This window comes from Rhipicephalus microplus, chromosome 1 (genome assembly GCF_043290135.1).
Source record: "Rhipicephalus microplus isolate Deutch F79 chromosome 1, USDA_Rmic, whole genome shotgun sequence".
Classification (NCBI taxonomy): Eukaryota; Metazoa; Arthropoda; class Arachnida; order Ixodida; family Ixodidae; genus Rhipicephalus; species Rhipicephalus microplus.
Window position 1 is genome coordinate 293,551,205 of NC_134700.1, and position 27,295 is coordinate 293,578,499.

At 41.5% G+C, this 27,295-nt stretch overlaps 1 protein-coding gene across 5 annotated transcripts in view; it reads left to right on the plus strand.

The window, feature by feature from the left end:
* Mef2 (myocyte enhancer factor 2) overlaps nucleotides 1-13,371 on the plus strand; it is a 128,709-nt gene extending 115,338 nt beyond the window's left edge. For 2 of the 5 annotated variants that reach the window (XM_075865162.1, XM_075865163.1), the window contains exons 4-10: nucleotides 1,161-1,196; nucleotides 3,787-3,951; nucleotides 4,512-4,632; nucleotides 7,479-7,672; nucleotides 8,635-8,779; nucleotides 12,008-12,164; nucleotides 12,754-13,371. In XM_075865162.1, coding sequence (XP_075721277.1) covers nucleotides 1,161-1,196; nucleotides 3,787-3,951; nucleotides 4,512-4,632; nucleotides 7,479-7,672; nucleotides 8,635-8,779; nucleotides 12,008-12,164; nucleotides 12,754-13,039 — 1,104 coding nt within the window. In that variant the 3' untranslated portion in view covers nucleotides 13,040-13,371. The remainder of the gene's footprint in view (nucleotides 1-1,160; nucleotides 1,197-3,786; nucleotides 3,952-4,511; nucleotides 4,633-7,478; nucleotides 7,673-8,634; nucleotides 8,780-12,007; nucleotides 12,165-12,753) is intronic. The other 3 variants (XM_037412164.2, XM_075865164.1, XM_075865165.1) reach the window with 3 other exon arrangements.
* Nucleotides 13,372-27,295: the final 13,924 nt, after the last annotated feature.

The following is a 27,295-nucleotide window of genomic DNA, read 5'->3' on the forward strand; positions in this document are numbered from 1 at the left end:
TCGTCCGCGACTGACCCCAACCTGTTTCTCACTTCGGGATTCTGGTGGGAGAAAGCTGATACTTCAGCGGATTAGCTCTGGGTTTCTGGCAACCAGTACACTTTTCGTCTGCTCGCGGCATGTCCTCCATGACTCGCGGACAGCTGCATGACTGGTCGGCATCATCTACGCTTGAGCACTGTTTACTTAGTTTCAGGGGGCTTTGTTCTCAGGTGATTAAATACGTAGAAATCACTTTTGGTGGTTCGGGAAATGTCGCCGCCGCCGTCGTTTGACACGCAAGATTTTTAGTCGTCATGGTGGTGAAATATTCTGACTTCTGCAACCAGTGACGTGCCGCTTCTAAAAAAGTATGGGAGACGCGTTCAGAAGTTCTACAAGTAGGGAACAATGTAGTTGAAGGAACATTCTGCCAGCAACGCCCTTTTCTCCTGAAAGAATAACACTCCTCGTTCATTTCTCACAACGCGACAGACATCGCAGCCAAGCGTCGCTTCTTGCGGGCATCCATGTTGAATACTCTCAAACCGGTCTGCTGCCAGCAGGCGCAGGTGAGCCCCAAGTCTGCTGTCAAGGGTAATCCGGCTGTTTTCTCCTAGGACACCGTCCATCGTGTGGATGCGCGTGTAGGCGGATCATTCGCGGATTAGCCGTCCACGTCCACAAAAAATCCGGATTCGGTCCGTCGTCTGAATGCACCATAAAGAATGTTTCTGTCAGTGGAAAAATAGGAGCATTCTTTCAATGCAGTCCGCACTGCAAGCAAACCTACTTCTCAGTGTATGGCTTTCTCTGTAGAAAGAGAGAGACAAAATTGACATTAAAGTGATGAATATAGCGCTCCTGACAGCGTTACAGGAGTATCATCATAACCTTCTATGAATAAGTTGAGCTAAAGAAAACTAGATTGCTAGTGAAAGTTCGTAGTGAGGAGCTACTCAACTATGGCCGCCGATTTGAACACACAGCAGACAGAGTAATGCACCTCGACTGGACTGTTCTCACAAGAGTAAGACATGAAGAAGCTCACCACCAGACCATCTGGTGAGAAGGCGCACACACTCATAGTGGGGCAGTCAGACGCAAGAAAGTGCTTCTTTTTAAGCAGATCCGCTTAGCCACTGTGCTTAATTGCTGTCCCCGTTTCTTGTCTCATTCAGAAATTGCGCCACCAACGCCTGGATGGCGGCAGTCAGGTGAGTTGGCTGCAAAAGTGCAGCTTGCATACAACATCCTACATTGTTGAGGATTTCGAGTTTTCTTGCCAGCTGACTTCCTGGGAAAATGGACTGTGTGTCGGTTCTCGTGAAGCCAACAGTTATTTGGCATGTGTGTCTAATAGGCTATGTGGAGGACAGGACTCTTTTTATTTCGGGATTTTCATCCTTTGAAACAGTCGACGGGCTGCAATGGCATTTTCTTTGTGTCTAGTTTCCTATGGAATGATTTACTTACATTGATGTTCTTTATCTCTAACTGCACCCCAGAACACAATTACTACATTCTAACTGCATTTGATTAATACCACATTCACTTACTGAGGCCAAAATTCATGCCTGATGATAACCCTCCTTCCTTCAAATGATACCACTTTACATTGAATTTATTTAATGCAGCACATATAGAAATGAGGCTCCTTGGCTTTCCAGAGACCACAGCAGAATCCTTAGTGTGCGTGCTGTGCGTGGTTACTACTGCAGTTTTGGCATTATGATGTCCCCAAGATTTTCCCCTAAAATGTGGCAAAAGTATCGAGTTTGTATTTCGAACAAAAATTTTATCTAATTGATTTAATTGATTTTATTGTCCTCTTGTAGCTACAACTTTTCTTAATTTATATTTGCTTATACATCTGCTTCTATGCTTTGTCTTATCATATAGATGATCACATGAACTCTAATTCGTCCTTAGCATTATGAGGCTTTGTTCACTTCACTGCCTTTGTGTGCTTCGAGTTCACGCTCGGATGAACAATTAAAAAAAGAAAGATTTAGTGTGCTCACTTGAGCTTCAGTAAGCTTGCTACTGCATCTATACATTTGTGGAAGGCAAACATTATGTTTTGTTTCATGAGCAGTAGACTTGAGTGCAGTGAATGAACGCCGTAAGCTAGAATGCATATTATTGTAAACGCAGTTGATATGGGCTTTAGCTTGCTATGCACTGTCATCTGGGATGAAAATTAAATGCAGGTGAAGGCATTACTTGAGGTTAGTTAAGTCATGTTTCTTTTTTTGTATATGTGTGTGAATAAATTGTCCAAGTTTTTTTTTTTTTTTTTTTCCGAAAGTCTGCCCTTAGGCATAATTTTGATTCAAAAACTTTCATTTGTCGTCTGTTGCGAATAGCTATGAGGCGTGGGTGATGTAGTGTGTCAAGTCTCACTCAGATAGCGCAGTTTGCTATTGTAGCTAGCGTAGTGAACATATGCTTCAAAAGAATATTGGTTCTACTTCAAGTAGTTGCAAGCGTAAAGTAACACATTTCTTTTTTTTTTTTAATAGAAGTATTGAACACTCACTTTCTGGAGTAGCTTGCAAATGCTCATTTCACTTGCTTCTTTCATACCCCTGTCAGGACATCCTAGTATTGTCTAGAGGAAAATAAAGCCACTTTCACTGTTATAGCCTCCGGATTAGAAGTAGCATATTCTCAAAGAAATCTCTGTTACGTGCCTTCACTTGGGAGTGTCACTCAAAGCTGAACCGCCCTTTGTATCAAAGCAGTTAGTAACACACAATATTGGAAGATGGTGCACTAGTAGCTACAGAAGTCATTCACTGCAGTTGTTGACAGTGGCATTTATCTGCATGAACATTGCATGCTCGCATGCTGTACAGTCTAAACACATATACCAGCATGTCCTGCTTCTCATTAACAGTTATTTTTCTTTCCCAGGCTACAGAAACAAACAATGCCGTGTTCCTTGTTGTTTCTTCTGCTGCTTGTGAAACCCAATGAAAACTAAGTCATTCTGGTGTAGAATTATGTTGCAATTTTGTACTGCTCATGTTCAGTACCAAAGCTGGGCAGTGTCATGAGGTCTACACACATGACACACATGACATGAATGTCACACGATGCAGCTTAAGTGCACTGCACTGCTAGTGTCATACATACGCGAGACACACTCACTGGCAGTTGCCAGTGAGTGTGTCTCGCATCACTGCCACGGAGCGTCCAGCCTCAGTTGCACTGACTTGAGAATAAGCTATTGTTCGAAGCCGAGTTCATAGCTTTGCTAGTTTTTGTGATTTCTTTATTATCTTATTTTATGAAACATACCACAAAACACTAATCTGCTAAACTTACTCTCAGGCATTTTAAGGCCATGATCGCCAGTAGCATGCCCAGCTCACACCTTGCAATGTCCACAGCCCCCGCTTTTGTATGTAAAGTTTACTTTATGGACTGCCTATAGTAGTAACACATTATTGCCTTGGGAAATGCTACTTAAATACCCTTTTCCATTCCCATCATTTCCAAAACGCACTGCTCTTCGTGCAGTGACATTCTGGAGGCACAAGTGCACTCGCTCAAAGTAACCCTAAATTTGCCAGTGTAGCAGGTACATAAGACAAAACAATGCCGCCCCTAAACATCCCAGGCATCTTATTGGAGATGTGAAGTATGAGGCGAACAAAAGCAAATTTTGCTCCCTGAGCTTGTTCCAACTTAAATTTGGACATCAAGCAAGACATTCAGTTAACAGGGCAAAACATACATGCCTGCTGTCAAGCGTTAGCCACTTCGTAGAGGGAAAGGAACCCCTGTTTCTTTACGCAGGCACTGAGCAAGAAGGAACACAAGAATTCCACAAATGGCTGTGACAGCCCAGAGCCAGACGCCGACCAGTACTCGCTGACACCCCGTGCAGAAGCCAAGTACAGCAAAATCAATGAAGAGTTTGAATTGATGATGCAGCGCAGTGCTCAACTAAATGGGTCTCGAGTGAGTGTATTTTTATATACGTGTTATAATTAGTTGCATTGCTTCTTGTGCAGTTACCTTGATGAAAACTATCCACGCTGGTCAGTTTGAGAGATATAGTTAAATGTAGTTGGTCCAACTTAGTAAGTTCTAAAGTATAAGATGGTCTCTTAGGTACTTGATTGTACTGTGAAATATGCCAAAATTGAATTTATGAGCCGCAAACAAAGGTTCCTGGTCCGCTTACAAAGTCGAATTATTTCTACTAATCAAGTTCGTTTTTGAGGGCCATTCAACCGTTGTCTTTAAATGAGTCTATGAAAGGATAACTCTGAAATGAAAGACTGCTAGCAGCATTGCCTTCAAATTTTTAAGAAAACTTGTTACAGCTTTAAAGTACTGAAAGTTGTCCAACAATAATGTATCCAGAAGACTGCGGTGTCATCAGAATATAAATCTTTCTGCTCGGTGGCAGTTTGCCTCGAGTGTCTAACACCTAGCTCAGCACACGTCAACGCAGTTGTTACCGTGGGTATTATGAAGTACCGGATACAACTGGCCGTCTGATGGTCTGCTCACAGGGCCAGCCTTCCATGAGCCAAGGCATGAGCTCCCTTGCTGGCTATGCGTCCCAGGAGGGTCTTATGCAGCCTTCTCCCCAGATGACTCACTCTAGTGTCAGCCCCCGCCCGAGCTCTTCAGGTAAGTTGTTTGTTCTTTCGTAGAGCTCAGGAGCTCAGAAAAGGGCAATGTCTGTAATCTTGTGTGCTGTATTGAACAAGTGAACATCTCTGTAGTGCTTTCTGGAGATACTGTAAAACATTGTTAATTTAAGGTTACTGAAGCTGTGAGGAATCTTCACATTTAGTAGGTGTTCAAATTAACGGAACATACAAAAAGTGGGGTGCAAGAAACTTGGAATTATTCAAAGTAATCAGGTCTAATAGCTATATGTGCCAGCTAGTTTGCAGCTCCAAGAGTTATGTTTTCAAGCACCAATTTCGCTGCAAACAATGGTGGGCCTCGCTGCTGCCATCGAAAAAAGAAAAAAAAGAAAAGGGGGGGACAGGGGGGGGGGGGAACGCTGTTGTGTATTAAGTGAAATGCGTGCCTGCAGATAACAGGACATCCTCACAATGACGCAGCAATGATAAGCGGACAGCATGTCGTCTGCTCCTTCGTCCATTCACCCATTCTTTTTGTTTAAAATAATGAATATAATAACCGCTTGTGTAATGGAAGTCGCGATGTGTTTTGGCTAAAGAACATGATCATAGACGCTTTCGAACTTAGTTTTCGAAGTAGGCGTTGCAGACAAAAACTCCACCAGCAGTGCAAGTTCGCAAATCGCTGGAGCAACTTGCTGTAGGAGGTTCGGATACATTGCGAATTCCGCCAAACTGTCCTTTATAAACTTATTTATATTCCCAAAAATGAATGGGTAAATTATGACGTGCTGCTGCTGGGAAAAGCATGCAATAAGCTGCCCGTGCATCACTGCTCTGTTGCGATGAAAAGCGTCCTGTTTTTCGCTAGCGCACATTTTAGTTGTGTTATTCTTGGACACCTGAACCTTCTGACGATAGTCGACACGCGGTAACATGTAAGATCGGGCATGTATCAATAGTGAAGACTTGTGTGGGTTATGATAGTAAGTTTTATGATAAAGATATAAATAGGAATGTTTCCTGTGAACAGAAAGCAAAGTAATTTGTGAAGATGCGTTCATAGTAGTTAAGCTGGATGTTCTATAGTAATTAGATAAAATGAAATGGGCAGCGCAGTTTTGTATTGCCTCTATGCGTTGGGTCAATGCCTCCTAGAAAAGACCATGCTTGCGACGTGAGCCGCAAGAGCACTGCCCTTTCTGTTTTGCTCCTTTCCACCTGGTCGACCCGGTACAGTTGCTAGAGCCTCCCGGGGCGACTCTTTGCAACCTGAAGCGGCACCACTGGTAACTCAAGCATACAACGCGACGCGTGTCGGCCGGAAGAATGCCAGCGTTGTTAATAGCAACGGAGGAGTTTATCAAATTGGAGCGCGAGGAAATACATTTCGAGTGCACTAACAACATGGTGTCATCGAGTTGACGTTGCTGCGTAAAAACAGACATTGAGATAAATAAACGCACGAGAAAAAGTTACAATGCCTATTCTTGGCGAGCTTGAAAGCACGAAAAGCTCACCAAGAATATGCTCACCGAGCCTCAGGAAGAAGTTGCACATACGTTTGGAGAGCTATTTGAGTGACTTGAGGCGATGTTTAAAGATGACCGGGCGCTAACATGTAACGCTGTATTGTGGACCGAGGAGTAACCGACAGGAACACTGCTGCAAAGCTGGTCCAAAGAAAACCCCTGTCACGAAAATCTCTTGAACTGCTGCCGAGCTTTTTACCACGAAATGACTGGCGTTTGTTGAACTGACGCTCCTCAAAGGATCCACGAACGCGCAACCAACCACATACGCGAATCAGCCAGCTGTGCCGCTCTATCGACACAGTGATGCTCCGGCGCTGCAGTCGCCAGCACCACCACACAGCACCCACTCGAAACGTATGGCAGCAATCCTCTAATGGCAGCGACGTCCCAGGCCTAGTATTTTTATAGGAGGCATTGGTTGGGTTAATGTAATAAAGTGGGGGTCCCACAACGCTGACGCGTACTCAAGCTGTGGGCAGACAGACATTTGTGGTGTATAAAAGTAGTTTGGAACTGGATGATAAGGTTTTCTGCAAAGGTAATCTAGAGTATGGTTTGCTTCAGTTCTGATATGTTTAATGTGTTTATCCCAAGATAAGTTGTTGGTTATATGTATGCTTAAGTACTTGTATGATGCTACTGATTCTAATGGTTTGTTATTTATGAGATAGGCAGGATCATAGTAGTACGTGAAATTCACAGAGCCTTGCATTTACTTATGTTTAATTCCATGTGCCAAGGACGGCACAACTCATGTGCAGTGTTCAAATCATTCTGAAGAATGGCAAGGTCAGTGGTGGTAGTTACTTTACAGCAGATTAAGCAATCATCTGCTAACAAAAATATGTGAGAGAATGTGAGTAGGTAAGTCATTGATGTAGATTAGAAATACCCATTCATACCCATTTGTCTCCTATATCAGTGTCTCTTACAAAGGGGTTCGACTGTATGAGGGTTTTGCGCAGTCCCCTGAAAGTCGTATAATTGGGGTTCTACTGTCACAAAGGTATGAACTTGGGAGAATGTGTCTCATGGCAGTTGGCGGCAGTTGAGAACAGCACACTACTATTTATGAAGTGAGCATTTTTCTCTTGTTCTTTTGCTCTATTCTTCCTCACTCACTTTCTCCTTCTTTCAACCACTAATGGAATGTCCTAGGAGGGATAAGAACTAGAGAGAATAAACTAGGTATGTGTGAGAAGATGACATTGCTTACTAGGGAAACACGTTACCATACCTACTCGCCAAATTTTCCGTCCATTTGAATACCATTGTTTTTAAATACTATCATTGAGCCATGTTGGTTGCTGGGCCCAGTGGCTAATTACCTGCATATGTGTGTGTGTAGGGGGTGCCTTGCTGGACATGAATGGTGTGAGCTCCAATGGCTACCACCGGTCCACGTCCCCATCAGGCAACCTGGCCAGCTGCAGTTCCCCTGCGGGTAAGGGTTCCAAGGGGGCCTCGCCCAGCCGCTCTTGTTCTTCCGCTGCTGGACTGCGTGTCGTCCTCCCAGGATCTCCTTCCCCTACAGGACAGCTGGTGAGAATAAGAAACACTTGCAAGGCACCTATGTGCGCTATTACACAATAAAAAAGAGGGAATGCAGTGATCACATTCTTCTAGTTAGCCCCAGAAGGCTAATGCATTAGTGCATTAATGGGTCTATAAGCCACCTTTCTAAAAAATCATTGAATGTCCTTGGTATCGAAGTTTATCAGCTCACCAATCAATTGCTACAAAAGTTTCTCAAATTCGTCTAGAACGACCAAAGTTATAGGGGCTTGTCAAGTGCTTGAAGTTCTTTCTCTCTTTTCGCTTGTAACATTGAGCACACTGGAAGGTAAGCAAGGTGGGATGGCACAGAGTAGAGAAGTTACATCAGTGCTCATCATAACCTTTAACGCTCATGATCAAACACGATCGCTTTCTCCCATTCTCATTCCTGCACGCAAGTGTCACTAGCTATATAACGTTATCAGAGTATGAAGCACAGTGCCAGCACATAGCAATGACCCATAGCAAGAAGTGCATCTGATCCAAATATTGCTCTTGATTTATGCCTGCCATTGTTCGACATCAAACAGCGGGCACGAGCAGCTCTGAAGGAAGTGAGGGCACACCTCTGTATAAAGAGAGGACACCTGAGAAAGTGCCAACTTTGTGCTCCCCCCGAAAGCTTTCCTTACAACACACGTCTGCAACATTTGGCTAAGATGTTCATAGCAGCGTGCTATCCTTAAAATGCGTTTTCTCTCTAAGCCCAAGGGGTAATTCATAACGCCTTGAAGTTCATGTTAGAAGCCACATGTGATTGAATTTCACCGACACAAGTTTTAAAGATGCACTTGTATTGTATTCTGCCTTCTATTCGAAATATGTATGCAACTTGTTTTCATAGCTCATCACCCAACAGCAGTGGCTGATATGGCATTCAGTAGGCATATACTTATATACTCCAGTTGAAATTTGCAAAACTGTGCAATGACTTCTTTCCTCCGCAGCACGACCCGTCACACCTGTTTCTTCAGCAGTCAATGGTTCGGACATCCAATGCTTCACTCACAACCCCAGTTGTCTCAGTGACGGCGCCGGGGATGCCTGGCATGTCAGCATATCCGTCCTCTCTTGCAGCTGGCTTTCCTCCATGTGAGCATTTGCACAATACTCATTGTTTCCTTATGTTCTTGTATATTGATCAATCGCTACAGCTCTACATGCAGCTTTTATTTAAAAAATGGGGGGGGGGGGGGGGGATACCATGTCTGACTTGAGTACTATTGACGGCCCTGTACAATCTCACAGTGCTTCTGTGTTTCTCTGAATTCTAAAGGAAGCAAAATTCTAGTCAGTTGTTTTAAATTTTTCTTTTAACACAACTTGCTGTGCGAAAGCTTCTTAGTAGAGCTGTGCAAATAGCAAAATTCATGCGTGCAAAGCGAATTCGAATATAAAATGTAAGTGTGAATACATATTTCTCGCATATTTCTGGAATATTGCTAGAATATTTTTCTCACAGCAAAGCGAAATTGCAAAAAGAAAAGTTGGAAAAGCGTATTCTTATGAGGTAGCAACATCAAAGTGTTTCTTTTCGCTAGGTTGATGAATATCTGGGAGTGCGGCTGCACACCCTTGCTATCAGAAACTAAGGGGCTCTCAAGATTAACTTCTTGACTGCTTTGGGCTAGCAAAGCTCGTCCTGCACCACCAAACTGCTTCGGACGAGTAGAAATCATCCTAGTAGAATAAGTACTCTAGTATTCAGACAGAGAGGCATCGCGTGCTATATACTAGATGGCAGCATTTTCTCTGGGATTTAGTGTTTTCCTGTGGCAGGAGTGTGGTATTTGTATGAAAAGATGCCTTGCGGTGGCGGTGACCCATTCATAGCTGACCCGTGAAAGCTATTATTTTCGTCATCTTGTCTGAGTGATGATGGTTTGAGTACAGATATTTATCTTGTGTCCGGGCCCCGCTGCAGTGGTCTAATGGCCAAGGTACTCGGCTGCTGACCCACAGGTCGCGGAATCGAATTCCGGCTGTGGCGGCTGCATTTTCGATGGAGGCGAAAATTTTGTAGGCCCATGTGCTAATATTTGGGCGCACGTTAAAGAAGTGCTCGAAGAAGTGGTCGAAATTTCCGGAGCCCTCCACAACGGCGTCTCTCATAATCATATGGTGGTTTTGGGACGTTAAACCCCATATATCAATCAATATCTTGTGTCCGGAAGTGAAACACGACGACTCAGGCCGTTCTGTTTCATAAAGTTCGTGGTTTATATTTTTGATACTTTGAGCTAAGTTAGTGGGATGCACATATCCTTAGCGACAGTATGTGCTTTTGCTTCAATATCATCGTAGCAAACATTCAGGCTTTTGCTTGTTTGGTCACGAACCCAATCTCGAACCGCCTCTCTGATGGCAGGGTATCGTCCAAACATCAATCTGCGAAAGGAACACCGTGCACAGCACACGTGAAGATCTTGGTCTTTTGTTTTCATCATTCCCTCACGCACTCTCCCGATGCATCGTATATCCGCCATGCTTCAACGTTGCTTTTCAACTCTGCATAGAGGATCGCCTGCCGCTTGAAAAAAGCGCTGTACTGTTGAAGGTGTAGCGGTTGCATCTTGGCGTCTGTGTAGCAGCTTTGCAAATCACGCATGCCACTGTTCACAAGTGAGGCAAAATGCAGAAATGGTGAACATGCGGGAATGCAAAAAGGCGTGAATGCAAAAAGATGTGAACATGCTTGTGTGCACATGTGTGGGGCGCTTGTAACTCGTCATGTGGTTTAGTTCCCCGCAAAGTGTTGCCAGCCCACACAACGCTGTCAGCTTTTCCATGGAACGCCCACAGTGCTTCGCGGGAAATCTGAATTTTTGAATTTCCTAGTCAGCAAATGCTGTTGAAGCACGCTGTCCACTGAAGGGAGAAACGCTTGTTGTGTATTTCACAAGCGATAACCCATGAAGTTTTTGCAAGCGAGAGATGCATTTCAAGTTTTTGCCACAGATAAACGTATGTTGCATTGTTAGCAGGCCATAAAAGCATGTCGCTTTTTTTTTTTGCGAGCCAAACGCACAGTCATACCCGTATGCAGCGTGTGCTGGTGTTGTTGCCGATCTCGCCGAACAGACACTGTATCTTCGATGCGTCGTTGTTGACACGTCTTTCTCTAGCCACCATAGTCATACCATAGTTTCGTGATTAATTGCGGCAGATCACAAAAATGTCCGACTCTGGAAGCGGCGGCGCGCATTTCGGGAGATAGCAGTCCATTGCCTCTGTGGCTTATGTTATTGATGCGTCGAATAGCAGTGAATCTGAGGACAAACCATCTGTTGGACCCCTCAGAAAAATCGACTTTATGGTTACAAGTTGACTTCACGATTCCACGGGCAGGTCGACCCCCGAACTTTGGAGGGCCACTTTACGAAAAAAACGTCGACTTATAATCGGCTATATACGGTATGCACGTAAATTAGTGCAACCTAAGTGTTGCCATCACTTTAAACGTGAAAGGCGAAAATGCTATTTTCTCAGCCTCGCCTCTTTCAAACTTCTGTGAAAGCCCAATTGATGTGGCAGACAGGGGTGTGCTCCCTCTGAGTCTGCATTTGCAAATCTCCCTCATAGACATCAATATATAATATCATCTCAGATTTTGGATGCTAAAAATTTTTGGTGTTTGAATTTTTGGAGTTCCTGCCCAAATTTAAAGTCCAAACAGCATTGAGCCCCAACTTCTGCCACATTTAGCGTCTCCATGTTTCAACCAGTGCTTTTTTGAGTATATACTGTTGTAACTGTAGCAGAGCCTGAAAGGAGCTTTTCTGTGGTAGCAAATGGGTCTCCTTGTATAGATGTTAACAAATGACAAGTCCCCATTGGAATACTGCCCCCTAGTTGGCTGGATTAGCTTTAATGGCTATACTGTAACGAGTGTGAATGTGGCAGCTGATCTGGTCAGCTCATTGCTTGCACAAGGAATCAGGGCCTCGGCCCTCTTGTAGGTGCCACATTACCAGTACTTTTCAGAAAAGCTGATGTGTTGTTGCCTTCTGATTACACACGTAAGATGCGTACGCACACCTCGGTACATTCTTTGTGTCTCCATTATTATTGTGTCGCTGTGTTGGTACATGCCACGAGACCAGTGGTGGTTCAGTATCAGTTGTAGCAGCTGTATTTCGATGGGGGTGAAATGCTAAAGAGCTCTTGCACTTAGATTTAGGTGTTTGTCTAAGAACCCATAGTGCTAAAATTTATTTTTTAGTCCCCCATTATAGCTTACTTACCTCATTATCAGAATGCAGTTCTGGTGTACAAAGCCCAGGTATTTTCCAGCAGTGTGTGGTTATGCTTTCATGCAAGGCATCCTGTTCCCTGCCACATTTGCAGCGGACTTCCAGCTAAACCCCGAACTTGGCCTTACGGGTTTCAACTCTCCAGGCCTGATGCATAACTGGTCAACTCAAGGTCCTCTGGCCAATGCTGCTGTGCCTTCTGGGGCCATGCAAGCTCACTCCAGGCAAGTCTTGTATGCAGATGTTGTTGGGTTTCATCTCTCTTTGTGCTGGGTGTTTGTTAGACAAAATATTAACATCGCAGAGATCAAGGTACAATTAGTTAAATGTATCCACCTTAATTTTAGAGTGTGAAAGTGCACTTGTGCCAAACATTGCAGAGAACATTTTTTTTGTAAATTGGCTCTAGCAAACTGTGGGAACTTCTGTGCTGACACAAGCTTGGAAAGTCTTCCATACCGAAATGCACAGAATGGTACAAATCCTTTTTCTTTGTAAATGTCAATCCTGTGCCTTGCTTGACACCCCTGCCTGATTTGTCACAAAAATTATTTTGCATGTATAGACAAGGAGTTGTCAACCTAATTGTGATAGTTTTTTTAGTTTCTTTGCACTTTCTTTTTAAAATTTTAATAAAATATAATGGTTAGTTATGTGTACATGCCTACTTGCTCTTTCTTGGTTCCTCTGCACTTCAGTAATGTTTTTCTGCTAAAATGAGGAGTTTCTGTAGGCCCGTGTTGTTGTACTAGCACTGTGCTTTCACATCAAGGCATGACCTAAGCAATTTCATTGGCTTTCTTGTGTGCGCAGTGGGAGCCCCAGCGTGCTTGGCAGCCACTTGTCTCTAGGAAATTCGACACCACCACCTGCATCGTCTCCTTTGCCCATCCGGATCAAAAGCGAACCCATTTCACCGCCGCGTGGCGGTGGAGAAGGTCTGCACGGAGGAGGCACCAACGCTCGACCCCCGTCCGGGCACTTGTCACCACCCGGGCAGCCTCCACTGACCCCTTCCACATCTTCTTCACCAGACCCGACCGGCGATTACGATGGTGCCAAGCGCCCACGCCTCTCTGCCGACGGCTGGCCGACGTAAGCCGACTGGAGCCAACACCGGTCCCCCGCAGCGGGGGTTTGTCCTCCTGCTCCTCCCAGAGTCTACTTGCGAGTGTGCCGTGTGTTTATTCCTTCCCTCTCTTGCTGACTGTGTGGCGTGCAAGCAGGGTCCCGCTATGCACGGGAGAAAGGCTGTGCGCGCTGCTTCCCTGCAACGTTCTTTTTGTTTTGTGCCCACCCCTCTCCAAGGTTTACAGGGAGCAGCAAAGTCGCAGCTCCGGTTGGCGACCAGGAAAAACGCCATTTGGGCTTTCCTTCTTTGTCAAGGGCGTCGGTGATGAAGACCGAAAGCGTGTACATAGGATTGGCGTGGCTGTGCCCGCCGTTCTTCTGGCCTTTTTTCGACTTTTTGTCGAGGCTAGTTACTTGGCGGCTCCACCTGCCAGGGCAAAGACGCACCTCTGGATGTCTCTTTCTCTTTCTTGTTTCTTTTTTTTTTTCTCTGCTGCACCTGTGGGGCACTCAATAGATAGAGTGAAAAAAAAAAAGTGTGTGGGTAGGTGACTTACTACTACACAAAAAGGCGTCAGCAACAATCTTAAACATGTGCAAGGCACAACTACTTGAAAGCGCCAGTCTTGTTCCACTCGTTGACGACCCTGGAGTTGTTTCCACCAAGCCAGGAGCGTTTATCTTTTTTCTGGAGGAAGTACAAGCTTGACCTTAAGGCCTGGGACTGCTTAAAGAAAAAAAACATTGCCATGGGATTGAACCAGGGCCGAAAAAACTACCCTTATGGCCTACTCAGTCAGATCCAGAGCCAAGGGAGGCATTGCGTTGGGCACACACACAGTGAGATAGAGCTAGTGACTAGCACCAACCCTCTCCCCAAGACAGTAAGTGTAGCCAAACATGGACCGTTCGTAGAGACACATGGTTTTTTTCCATACCAAAGTCAAGTTTGTTGAGAAGGCAAAGTCGCACCCGGTTTGTTGTCATGTTGCCGGTAGGAAGTAGTGCTGCCAGGTTGTTTTTCTGGACGTAAAAAAAAAAAAAGTGGCGCACTTTACACATAAGAAACCGCATGCACATCCTGCCTGTTGTTTTAGATAGAAAGAGCACGCGTTGTCAACAAGACGATATTTTTGGTATCTGCCAGTCAAGCGCATGGCATGGCTTCCCCCTGCCTCCCCTGTTCCAAGTCTGTTCTTCACAACAATGTCTTTGTGGTGTGAAATGTTTGGTGAAACACCTGACAAGCATGATGTATAATCATGCCACACCCCCACTTTTCCTTTTACCTCTTGTTCGTGTGTTCCAAAAAAAGTGCATGTGTTATAGTGACTGTAGTGCTGTGTGCCTTTGGACAGGGGAAACAAAGAAAAAAAAAACTTTTGAAGCCACAAAGAGGGGTGAACACTACCTATCTACCAACCTTGTTTCTGTTGAGGTCTCAGTGTTTACACGCTGAATATAAATATTATATATAAAAATATATGTTATACACACGCGTGCTTGCGCGTATAAGTTGTATTTTATACGCGATGCACCAGCTCATGTCAGCTGTTCTTCTTTTCTTTCCTTTTCCTCCAGCAGCTGTCATGCAAGTCTCTTGTGCTTTTTTTGCTCCTATTAGTGTTGCACTAGAAACATACCACAGCATTACCGTTTGAAGAAAAAAAAAAACTGAGTGAATTGAGCCTGTGTGAGCTAAAGTATTCACCACCTTTCTTGTCGTTGAGTAGTTAGTTGCAGCTTTTGCACTGTCAGCCACTTTTTTTTTATTATTAAAGTACTGTATGCTATCTTGCCATTCACCTTTTTTTTATAGCTGCTACTTTAGAGTCTTAAGTTGCCATGTGTCAAAGAAAGTCTGAGAGGGAAATTAATTTTTATCGACTTTGCTGCATTCGTAGAGGCTAGCACACTCGCTCACACACACACACACTCTCTCGCAGCACTGTATTGTACTCAGCACAGGTCTCTCACATGCCCTCAACACACACACACACCTCTCGTCAGGACGATTAGTAACAGTTTTTTGGAACACAAAGGGAAAAGGAACAATAAGAATATAACCCCCCCCCCCCCCCCAAACAAAATGAAATGAAACACACACACACACTAACAACAGAGATCACGATGATCTGTCGTCATTGATGCATTTTGACACACACTATGACGTGTGGGGACTTATTGGCATGCTTCCATGCGCATACACGACTATGTCTATATACGCAGAAAACTTTTTGTTTGTCTTCACTGTACACTGACGATGCCTTACCAGAAACTGTACAAGGATGGGCGAGCATAGGGAGCCACAAATGCTTGTTGTAGACGTTGTTGCGACAAACCGAGTTTTGAAAGAAAAAGCGAAAACATTTGGTAATTGTGACATTTTAGTTGTAGATTAGTTTTTCTTGCTCCTCCCTCGACTGTTGCTGCCATCTGCTGCTAGTTTAAGTTATCTTGAGGGCCTTGTGAAAGAAGAAAAAAAATGATGTTATGAAAGAAAAAGTCCCAAATGTAATGTAGCGATAAAGGAGCTGCTTGCATTCTCCGACTCCTTTTTGCTTTAAGTCTTGATGAGATGAGGAGCAATGTTTCGGCAGCTTGTGCCGTTCACCTCTAGTGATGGAGGCTTGTTTAACTTATTTGTCTTTGGAAGCTGTACTTTTCAAAAGTGCACAGGGTGTATCGGGAAAAGGCTGGCATGATGACCCCGTAACCTTGGGGCTGTCTTGTAGAAGTCGTTTTTTCACACTTTTTTTTTAATCCCCACCCCCCTTCGTGTGCTTATGTGTGCGTGTAATATGTGTGCACCTGGTGAAATGTCCCATGGTCTGCTCTAGTTTTTGTCTTGCCACCATGGGAGACGAGTACAGATTCATGGACACTGAAACTACAAGGTGTGCATTTCTTGCCTTGTTTTTTTTTTTTGCATTTGTATCTAGCAAATGAGTTAATATATTATTACAGTGTTCTTATACATTTTCTAGTGCATCTTGTGCCCTTGTTGCCCTTTACCATCCACTCTTTAGTGATGATGATGAGGATGGTGGTGATGATAATTACTCGCTTTTGTTATAAAATGCAAAGCAGTGTTCATTTCTTGTCATATTTTTTCCTCTTCATATGCCGCTGTGTTGCTTCTTCTTTCCCCCTCCTTTTGCTTGTGTAAAGGACACATCTTATCCTCGCGTTTTCACAGATAATATATTACATGTGTGTGTACAGTAAATGACAAAAAAAAAGAGTATATGAATGTTGCGCATAGTATATATTCTTACATTAAAGCTGCTGGGTGTGTGTGCCCCGCAGATATGCTCTGTCGTTGATGATGGGGAAGAAGCAGCGAGAGAGTACACATGTGCCATGGGAGACGGAGGCGTTGACAGTACACCCCCCTCTACCCCTCCTTCTTTGCTTCTGTCTCATTTTATTTTCTCTCTAGCATTTCAGGCGCTATTCGCTCTTTAGTGTTTTACTTGTGCTGTCATGTTGCTTTGTGCCAAGCTTTTCCCATTCAGCTCAGTATCCAGATCCAACCACATTTTCTTAGTATCATCTCGCTGCCCACATCTCTCTCTCTTGTATTCAACTTTATTTCACTGCCCTTCTATTCACTTATCAAAGAAGAGACATTCTCTTCATGAAGAGTGATGCTGGCCATCGTGTTCCTCATGTCATCTGCTTGTAATGACCAGCTTCGCCGATAATAGTCGGGTGACAGATCAAAAGAAAAAGGAAAGGCATGAGTTGTGAAATTCAAAGCATGACCTCTCTCCTAATCGACAGAGGAGTGAAGCTAATCAAAATTCTCCGAAAGTGCAATACCGTTCTTACCTTTGCTTCATATTCCCTTCTCTCTTCTCTGCTTGCCGTGCACCTCTGGGCCATTTTTTTCTTTTCTCCCCAATGTCACTGTCTGTGCAATGAATTATTTGTTTGCAGCTTGCCAACGTAACACCACTACTTACGGGTCTCACTGGCTCGCAGAGTCACACAATACAGCATTGCTCGTGAACCTGATTATTCAAAATCCTGCTCAAGTTTCTCTCTTATTTCCTATAAAGGGGGAGATGTCATGATCAAAACAGGTCGGGCGTTTCCTCTTGAAGTTCCGGCTATCGCTATTATGCTTGTAAGAGTAGTTCTTCAAACAAGCATAGTCAGGCAAGTGGCCTTTATTCACGCCCCTTTGACAGTGTGGGATGCCCTGTCAGCTGTAGGTCACGTGTTGCATTGAAAGCTACAGCTTGGTGTAGCACGCACGTTCAGCTTGCTTTGTGAAATGTGGCTTAACTGAAGTGAGCTTCCATTTAACAAAGCAAGGCCAAGTAAAAGTGTGAGAAGCTCCAAATGCACTAAATAGTCAGTCCTAAAAGCACAATCATTATATTTATCTTTTTTAAAAGCTAGATTATTTAAAAGAGTCTTGAGTAATATATTTTTCTTGTTAGTGCTTGTCTCTTCAGAACAGGATGTTCAACTTGGGTTACATGCAGTCACTATTGTTACTTTATTCTTATTCTAAAAATTGTGTGCCCTAATACATTTTTGTTCAATTGTAAAGCTTTTATATCCATAAAGGTTTACACAGAGTTAAATGGTAGGAAAGTTGCGGAAAAATATTCATGTTGAGAATTTCTTTTTTAGAGAAACCGTACATAGCATACCCCCTTTAGTGTTTTTATTATGGGGATCATCTGACTATGTAAATTCAGAAAGGAGTGACCCACATACTAAAGGTTCCTCTTTGTATTGTATGGCCAAAACAGTCATGCGTCCATTGTCTTATGTGCATTCAAGTTTAGTATTGGCTATAAAAATGGCATTGTTTCACATCTCTGTGCACATTTTTTTTATTGTGCCTTTCCATTGGTTCAATAGTCTCTTCAAGATCATTGTCTAACATTTGGTTTTCTTAGTTGTTGGCAGGCATAGAAAGTGTAATGAACATAATTTCCAGTATCATGTTTTGTCAGGGTAGTGCTTTGCTGCAGAGTTCTGTATGCAAGAACAATGAAAGCTCTTCTTTGGAGTTTTTTCTGCAGTCCAGTGCACTGCTAAAGTGAACAGTCAGCCATTAATAAGAGCAGCATAGTTGAACAATTTATGTACCTACCCATTACAGTAATGAGTGTCTGATTTAATGCATCTTCAAGCAAAAATAAAAAAAATTGTATTTGAGTCTTTGCACCATATGTTGGTAATGATCAGTGCCTAAAAAAAAAACTGTTTCCTTTAACAGTGTACTGGACTGTAGGCAACTGGCAAATTGCCTCCCAGTCACTTGAGACAGAGTAGCATGGTCCACTTTAAATATTGGAATGTAGTTGTGCGAGGAGATTCCTTTAACGTTTTGTTTTCCCTTCTTTTACCGTTAAATTCACTTTGCAGCTAAGCAACCCAGCATGTAAATTGAAATGTCTTGTCAACATTGGGGTGGAACCAAAGTTTCAAAGCGGTGATAGTGATAGTGTTACGCATCAAGGTTACATTTATAAAGACTTTAAAAGAAGCCTATGAGTCATTGAAGAGAATGAATAATATTTTCAGCATTGACAACATGGGAGCATCGACTTTGTGTTCACCCGCAGTGCAATGAAAGCCGCTTGGCATCCTCAAACACATTTTGATGTTTCGACTCTTCAAGCTATTTCCAAGGTTTTTGAATGCATTGTTACAGCCTCTATTAAATGCAACTGCAGCCTCTCAATGCCTAGAATAATTTACATTTTTTTTTTTCTATTCTGGTGACAGAAGTTTCATGCTGGTCAGCCAGAAATGTAAGTGCAGTTGCCACGACAATTCTTAAGTCACTTGTTGATGTTGAAATGTATTATGTGCTACATCATTATGTTAAGTTATGTGGCCACTACAGAGATTGTTAGCAACTATACCAAGTGTGCAGGTGTACAGTGCATGAATGAAGCTTACTTTTTTTCACATACGGTACACCAGGTGCGTGTAAAATGGCGCAATCTTTTTTTTTTTTTTTTCGCTCATAGAAGGGGGAGAGTGAAACTCATGCCAGCCTCTTCCCTTCGATATGTTTGCTTCTATTTTTTTCTCTCTTAAATACCAGTATTTCTTTATGTATGCATGTGTTGCCCCCTTGATTTTCCTTCCCATTTTGTATGTTGTTGTTTTGTTTATTTTTTTTTTCGAAGGCCTGAACGCACACTGTGTTTGTTGTTATTGGAGAGAATTTAGAAGACGCAAACAGTGTGTGTTTTTGCCTAGTGGTCATGAACAGGAAGACACACTTCACGCGATGCAGGTTGTTGTGTACTATTTTTATCTGCCTATGAAAAAAAAAATTGAAAGGAATAAATGCGGTTCATTAATGGCCCTGCGTGTTGTGACTTCGATGTAAACAAATTGACCTGAGTCACAGAAAGAGGAGAAGACTACATAGCTTGATTGCTTTGCTGCTTGATGTACTCGACCAGACACAAGACAGATAACTCAGAGCTACGGCAATGCAAAGATTTACAAGAACAACTCAAACGCCTGTGTATATAAGGACTTCTGGATAAAGTGATGCGTGGAAAAAAAGTAATAATAAAAGCTAGATAAGCAGGAACTTTAAGCACCATCACATGGCATCTATGTAGGAAATTCCATCTTGGTTAGATGCCCATGGCCTTATTGCAGACATAGTGGATGGAATGGATGACATGTTTTTGCAATTGCCCTGGCACCCACTCAATGAAATACAGTGAGTGTTTAGTTGTATTTACCTAGGCACAAGTTGAGACAGTGACTCACTTGACCAATGTAGCTTTGACTGGACATCAAAAGTATCGTGTATTCTACCCTACACACCTACTGTAGACAACATTTTCTTGTGCTTCCCATCTTCCCCCACCAAAAATTCTATTAAACCACTGGGCACATTGTTCACAACCTTTGATTTGATGTATAAGCTGCCTTTATGTCATACCTTCTTTTACTTTCTTAAGTTATGCAAGAAACCATGGTTTCACCATTTCACCCTTCAACATACGGCAATACTGTCTTTTTAATGTGCTTGGAGCGGTGCGACAATGGTGCACCTGATTCAGAACACTTCTTTTTGTGAGCGGATATATAATGCTACAGCTTTGACAACTAACTAGCTTACTTGCGTTTAGCCGCCTGTCACTAGGGTTGCCACTTTTCCCCAGAAAAAAAATATATAGAAAACAGCCCTCCTCCCCCCCCCCCCCCATCCCAGGGGGCTACAAGAAAAAAGGTAATTTTGAATACTACTTGTCATGTTATTCCTTTGTCATACAGTGCCATGTAATGTAGCCCAGCTTTCCTTGAATAATGTACATGCGCATTACAACAACATTGAGCTAACCTAGACTAAATCTGGCATAAAAATGTCCGTTATTGGAATGACTTTTACTAAAGGTAAGTTAGGGTTGGGTTGTTGCTCTAAATGTGCTGAACTGAAAAGAAACTGTGCATTTTTCGTCCATAAACTACTCTTCTTTAAGTTTGAATACACCAGGCTAGTGAGATTGCAGACACAAATGACAAATAAACATTAAAATGTATAACGTGCAAATGCAACAAAAATATAGAATATTTTTGTTGTAATGATGACAACGAATGCAGCGCACGGGCACGACAAAAGAAAGAGAAGAAGGAAGTCGGATTAGAACAGCTGGCTCGCAGCATGGCTGCTATCTCTGTTTCTTATTTATTACACTATGTACATGCTCTATTCCACTGATCGCTACGCATGAAGGGATCCTAAAAAGTGGGTTTACGAATGCTCATAGAATGCCTTAGGGCCTAGAATGTAAATAATTGCATTATTATAAAAAAAGGGGCCTTTAGCAGCCAAAATTTGGTCTAGATTGGCTCCCGGCATGCTATCTAAGAAACCCGCTGGGTTAGTGACACGTGGCGACCCCACCTCTCAAAAAGAGCTTCAATCATAACCTTGACAGCACGATTTATCTTGTGCGTTGTCACTTTTCAAGCGTTGCCAGGTTCAACTAGTCCATATTCTTTTCCGCTAAGCTTATTGAAACTGGCTGCATAAGTAGTAAGGTCGAGAGGTATCGTAACGGCCTATATGCTGTAGTTTGTACCGAAATTCTGTAGACAAAGATGAGAGAATAAGTGAACTTGGAATGGAATAGATGGAGTAATTGTATACTTCCTGTTAAGGTGGTTTAACTGAATTTAGTTCAACTACATAGAATAAGTAACAAAGGCATCAGGAGCCCCTGTAACAGTGCCACGGTGATATGAATAAGAGATATGAATACAAAGTAAGGCACATATTCAGTATAAGAAAAATTACACAGGTCAGTGTTTGTCATCTTTCTTCAAGTAGCTGTGCCTTTTCATGCTGCCTTTCTTTGTAACAGCGGTTTGACAGTTTACTCAATACAATCCACACACCCACACATTGACCAAATACAAACAGCATATATATCAAAATGATAATAATAAATGAATTTCAGTGGAAGACACTGATAATGATTATTTATAACAGCCATTAGATTCTATAATATTTCAAATTTTGGTGGACTGTGCTTTATATAAACCCTCTAACGGATGAAGCAAGGACAAATCCCATGGGTTTAGAGACTGGTGAGGTGCACAGTCGCCTGTGATCACATCAAATTCCTAATGCAGTACTTGTAAACAGTGTGACAATTGCTTGAAAAAGCATAACTGCTTTAAAGAAACACATCACCATCACAACTTTGTGCTGCCAGTTCTTTCCAATGGACCAATTGGAACACGGGTAAGTGGCCTGTGAGCACCCTTTTAGTAATCTTTTCTACGGCATTTAGAGCACTTTTATAATCAATCGTTCATTTAACGTGACTAGGAACAACCATAAGGTCTTTGTTCAGGTGGGTGCAAAATTAAAATGAAAATAAACAATACAATACAGGCAGTCTTCAGAAAAAAAAATTGCATGAAAATAGTGAGAATGTGTCGACAAAAATGATTGCAAAGGGGAAGAATAAAAAGGCAAGATGAGAAACATGGACTGGGATTGAAAAATAATGAAGAATGTACATGACTATGTGGAGAACTTCCTTAAAGACAGTAAGGAGAAGAAACAGTACATTGTGAAAAACTACATTAAAACAGTGCAAAGTCTGTAGGCCTGTGTGCTCAGATTTGGACGCACATTAAAGAACCTCATGTGGTCGAAATTTCTGGAGCCCTCCACTACGGTGTCTCTCATAACCGTATGGTGCTTTTGGGATGTTAAACCCTGCATATCAATCAAGACAGTGCAAAGTTCAGATGAAAACAATGACAGTGAACTGTGAAAAACATCAAGATCAAGAAAGTTAACATTATAGTAACTTTGTATTCTGTGAGTGGTAGAGAGTTGGAAAAGAAGCTGGCAGGTATATAAAACGGTAGATTTTTTCTGGTTAACTTATACTAAATTAAAGAATTTATAAACCGGAGAAATAAAGGGAAGGATATTATACCATGAACTAGCTTGTAAAGCAGAAACGGGTCAGCGCAATTCTGTCGGCAGTAAGGTGATTGTAGCGTACTCATCCCACGGACAATTATGATAATAATCTGGCAGTTTTAGAGAGATCTATAGTCATTAAAATAATAATAATAACAATAATAATAATAATAATAATAATAATAATAATAATAATAATAATAATAATAATAATAATAATAATAATAATAATAATAATAATAATAATATGAGAAACACTTGGCTAAGGTCTCACACCTTTTACAATAGGCAGCAGCGGGAAACATTATATTGCATCTATGTTCACAAGAAATCAAAAAGAAAATTGAGGAAAAAAACAAAAAGCTAAAAAAACATACCAACGTAGACAGAAAACAATGAGTGAAGTATATTTCCATGCATTTTGTTTTGCAGCATGAGCATATTGTGAAAAAAAAGAAGAGAAAAATAAAATAAATTTAATAATTACATTGAGCCATTATTAACTAAAACACACTTTTTTTAATCTCTGGATTAGTGAGGGATCTTCTAAGTCTTGAAATCTTAAGTTTTGTGTTGAAATAAAATAAAGGTGTATGTGACATAAATGTCTTTCAAGCCACCTCAAGTCTACCGGCACATTTTATGTGTCCACGTTTCAGAAATTTGAGCCGGTGATTATTTCACAAGATTCTTTTTGTTTTCGAAGATATTTTTTTTTTGTGAATGCACTGCCCAGTATGCCGACATAGCCCATCCTAAAATGTCCGTGAAGGCTATCCTCATTAGCTGTTTATCCTGCATGCAGGCGTTGTTTGCTCAAAGGTTGATGGAACAAATAATAGTTTTATAACCATTAAAACTCTTTATATAAACTGAAATATACTTTTGGCGCGCAATGTATTTCAATTCATGTACGAAAACACTTTACATGCATGTACAGTTTTAATTTGTCATCACTGTTAACACATCTGTGACGTAACAGTAGCAAAACCTATAAATTTATGTCTCAAATAACCATTCAGGCTCCCAACTCATTCAGGTTATTTCGCTAATATCTCTTTCACCAGATAGAGATGTGTTGAAATCATGTATTCCATGGCTTGTATGAATTTTTCAGTCGAACCTTACAGAACTAGTTTCTCAGGGCATCAACATAACTGAACATTCAAGAAGACACACTTTATTGCCCGTGCTTCCAAATGTTCACTGCAAATATCCAGCCGACCTGACAAAGTTGTTGCTGATGTCCACCCATCTGAGCTTTGTCATACTTTATTAATACCACATGTTCAAAAAATTTCACCTGGAGATCTTGGAGCGCAGGCATGCTAGAGAATACTTCCATGTGGAACTGTGAAGAGACATGGCTACCTCCAACTCTTTAACAACATGCCAACTTACTGCAACCTCTAAAAGGGTAATTATTCAACCTTAGTTAACTGAGTGGCTGACACTAATAATTATGGTCTCACACTAACTTAATTGGAAAGATGGTTTTCATATACACCCCAGTGCTGAATTTTAGAAAAAGCTATAAAGATTCATCTCTAACACATGGTATTTAGCGCGAAGCTCCTTAAGCTGTGGGTTTTTCCCTCCAAGCTCGTCGTGATTCGTGACCGCCTAGTTCGATGACTCACTCAGCAGGTGCAGAAGGGTAGACAGACAAATGGATGCTTCGTCCCATTTATCATCGTTCACTCCATGAATATGCCGTGATTTTTTTTTATATAAAGTGTCTAGCCAGCACAGTTTTTAAACGAGGATTGTTGGAGCAGGCTGGCCCGACATATGCAGTGATAGTTGTGGTGAACATGCACTACACAATTCACAACACTTTCTTCATGAAAGCTGTCATTATATGTGCACTGGCATATAGATTTGAAGCAACAGGAAAGCCAGTCATAGGCATGTAACAAGAACAAAGCGACAGTGTCATAGAGTTACCTGGAGCAAAAAAGTAAGTTTGTTATGTGCAGTTCCAGTTTATGCAAAAAAGGAACAACTGTTTACTCTTTTTTTTTACTTCAAGTACAGCATAATTATACTATTTTCTCACCACAAGAATTGTGCTAATATCATACCTTATTATTTCTGTTTGAATGGGAGCAAAGTAGAAATAAGAAATTGGATAGTTTGTTATCATCCATGTTTCAGAAAGTTGAAATTATGAAAATAATAATTTACTATCTTTATTGAAATTAGTGATAAAAATAAGCTAAAAAATACAAAATATGTGCAACTTGCTTCACATTTCCACCATTTAGATCACATAAAAAAAATTAAGTTTATTTGGTGTCTTGTCAATGTACAGTGTGTAACAATAGAGATCAAAGTGATCCGTAATACATACCATGCAAATGTTAAATTTATGTATACTCTTATTGCACAAGGATATTCTGTCTAAAATCCTAGCTACAGTTCATGACCAGTTTGGCTTTAGATAAGCAAGCTGGCTTAGTAATACACCGCTGTTTATAAAGATGAATATCTTGCCCTATGATAGGACGCATGAATAAAAAATCACCATATGTTTTCAATATCATTAAAAACAACTTACCATGTCATATTTCCTTATTTTGGACATCCTCTATTGTGACTAGAAATCAAGCATCAGGAAATTTTATGCTTTCTCCAACCAGGAATACTTGCAGGCAACGCTTCCTGAAGTTTTCAGGACCAAAAGCTTGGAATAAACTACTAGAAGAAATAAAACAAACATAACTTTTTATCAATGCTTAAAAAAATACTTACTTAGTCTGAACAACATTGTTTCAGAGTGAACAATCATGAAATCATTTCTTGCTTGCCAGGAATAGTTTGCTGAAACCCGCTCTACGGGCTCTGGGAAGAACGCTGTTCCAGCTTCCGCTGGGACCAGCTGGGACTGTGCAACGTGTTCCGTGCAGGCCTAGCAATATTTTCCCAGATTCGAAATTTCCAGTTAAATCTTAGTAGCTGCATTATAAAAAAAATATACACATTTTATAAGAACTTATTTCTCACGGTGCTTTTCAGCAACTTGGCTTTGTCAAACACACACAAGAAATTGGCCTCGTATCTGCACATTAATCTACAAATGTCATCGAAAGACAATAGTCCTGCACGTGGAGAGAACGAACAATACATTTATTTGATGTTCTGTGCAAGAAAGTCGGTGGATGGTATTCTGGAGGCGCTGCGTTAGAGTGCCTGGAGCGTGCAGTGGAGGCGAACGAGCGCATCAAGTCACGTCACACGTGAGACATGAGCGCCATCTGGCAGTTCTCTTGGAAAACGAAAAGCGTGGCTCTGAGGTGGGTGTGCACGCCAGTCTCAGAGGTGATAAGGTGTAGAACGCAAGGCGACGGGTAGGTGCCACCACCGTCTTGTCTTAGCAAAGCGTTGGAAATACTCGCCTTTTCGTGCAAGCGTTGCATGGTCAGCTCAGCGTAATAAGCGCTACGGTCCTTAAAATTACTTATGTATGCCTTTTCTAGTAAAAGACGCACATGCAGAATATATACGTGTTGTTATAGTGCACCAGACATGCGCAATAATTGTTTTTAATTGACAATTGCACAAGTATGAATGCTGAACCTTGAGCAACATTGGTGGGCGCTGCGGATGGTGTCGACCGTTTCAAGTACCTGGAGCCATTAAGAGTGGACAAACAGACAAATGTACAGACAGACAAACAGACAGACAGACAGACAGACAGACCAAGATTTTTGCATCGAAGGCCCCCAAGAAAGACTATCGTCTTTACAAATATGTGGAAGTACTGCCAGAGAGCAACAAACTTTGCAACCAATGTAAATAGATGCATATATGAGTGAAATTTTTTTGCTGGATACTATTACTGAACACCGAAAATTATAATTTGGAGAACAACAAATTAAGAAAATAGATAGCATCACAAGCTAGACCAGCTGTCTCGAAATATTGCCACATACCTTGTTTTTGTATTTGACAAATCAAAACTGCCAAAAATCCCCATTATAAATACACTCAAAATATATGTTAGAAATTGCATAGTTTTTCTGCTAATGCAGGTGTTAAAAGTCTATAGAGAATTCGAAGCTGCAGAAAAATCTGCATAAGTGCATTAAATTTTATGCCATTCACCAAACTAAATTTAAAAAAAAAACATCCTTTAAAATACCCAAATTCTTCACTCTTTAAAAAGTAAAGTTCAGTCTTTGGTGCATACATGGCGTTGCTCATTGAATACCTCCAGTGATAGATTTACTATGGTGTTTTGAAAAGTTGTTTATACAGTTAATTGGAATTAGCTTGCACGGTTAAATAAAGGCAATGATATCGCAAACACGAACTAAATATATTATTGCAATACTGTAACGAAAATATCCATGTGATAAATATACATGTGGGATATGGTGTGGACCAGCCGCGGAAGGAACTCCATTCCATCGAGATAGTTAAAAGAGGCTTTTGTTAACTCTGACTGAGGCCATTAAGACCCTGCTACTACTCTGATGACCCTGTTTCTCCTCTCGTACTTCATCGTACTTATTCTTTTTCATCTGGTTGTTCGCCAGTGCTCGCGATATATTTAACAGGCATATCAGCATTATATCTTTCAGATTTTTTAGTTTCCTTTTTTTGCATGTACCATTTATTTGTTACCGATAAAAAAACATATGCGTTTTACTGCAACAATCTTAGTGTTTGAGTGTCTGAAGTTACTCGAATGAAAATTCAATATCTGGATATGTATAATATATTGTGAAACAATAAATAGATTATTCCAGTTGTCGTTGAACTTACTGAATAATTGTTTCGGCATGTTATATACAATATCCCGAAATTTATATATATATATATATATATATATAT